This window comes from Cucurbita maxima, unplaced genomic scaffold (assembly GCF_002738345.1).
Source record: "Cucurbita maxima cultivar Rimu unplaced genomic scaffold, Cmax_1.0 Cma_Scf00061, whole genome shotgun sequence".
Classification (NCBI taxonomy): Eukaryota; Viridiplantae; Streptophyta; class Magnoliopsida; order Cucurbitales; family Cucurbitaceae; genus Cucurbita; species Cucurbita maxima.
This window is the reverse complement of record NW_019272077.1, coordinates 584,320-584,741: the sequence shown is the minus strand read 5'-3', so window position 1 is coordinate 584,741 and position 422 is coordinate 584,320. Positions and strand designations below refer to the sequence as shown.

At 43.6% G+C, this 422-nt stretch overlaps 1 protein-coding gene across 3 annotated transcripts in view; it reads right to left on the bottom strand.

The window, feature by feature from the left end:
- LOC111471996 (pectinesterase inhibitor-like) overlaps positions 1-422 on the bottom strand; it is a 26,445-nt gene that overhangs the window by 6,958 nt on the left and 19,065 nt on the right. The window contains exon 2 of one of the 3 annotated variants that reach the window (XM_023117690.1): positions 151-382. The exons of 1 other annotated variant lie outside the window; for it this stretch is intronic. In XM_023117690.1, the coding sequence (XP_022973458.1) occupies positions 204-382 (179 nt within the window). In that variant the 3' untranslated portion in view covers positions 151-203. Of the gene's footprint in view, positions 1-150; positions 414-422 lie in introns of those variants that run through there. One more of the 3 variants, XM_023117689.1, reaches the window with a different exon arrangement.

Here is a 422-nt window from a genome sequence, read left to right as displayed (position 1 = left end):
TGGACTCACGAACTAGAACCGGTGAACTTTAAAATTGGAGAGCACTAAGAGTTATATAGAGTGACCCTACATTAGTCAGATTATTAAAATGTGAAGGAGTCGATGTCCAAATTTATAGGATTCAAAAAAGACATATTATTGATTAATGGCATTCCAAGTACAGAGGTTTGTAGGATAAAATGGAAAAGTTGAAGAAAAATGAATTAGGCACGCCCAAGAAGAAGATTGGCTATAACCAAGATGATACTACAAATATCTTCCACAGTCTTCCCGTTGCCAGACAGCGTCGATGGGTCCTTTGGCGGCTGCGTGAAGTTGTCTTGACAGTCGCCGGCCTCCGTCATGGCTGCAGACGCCTTTATGTTGACGCCATTGTAGTCACCTTCCCCCAAGTCCTTCTTCCCATCCTCGATGTCGTCGGC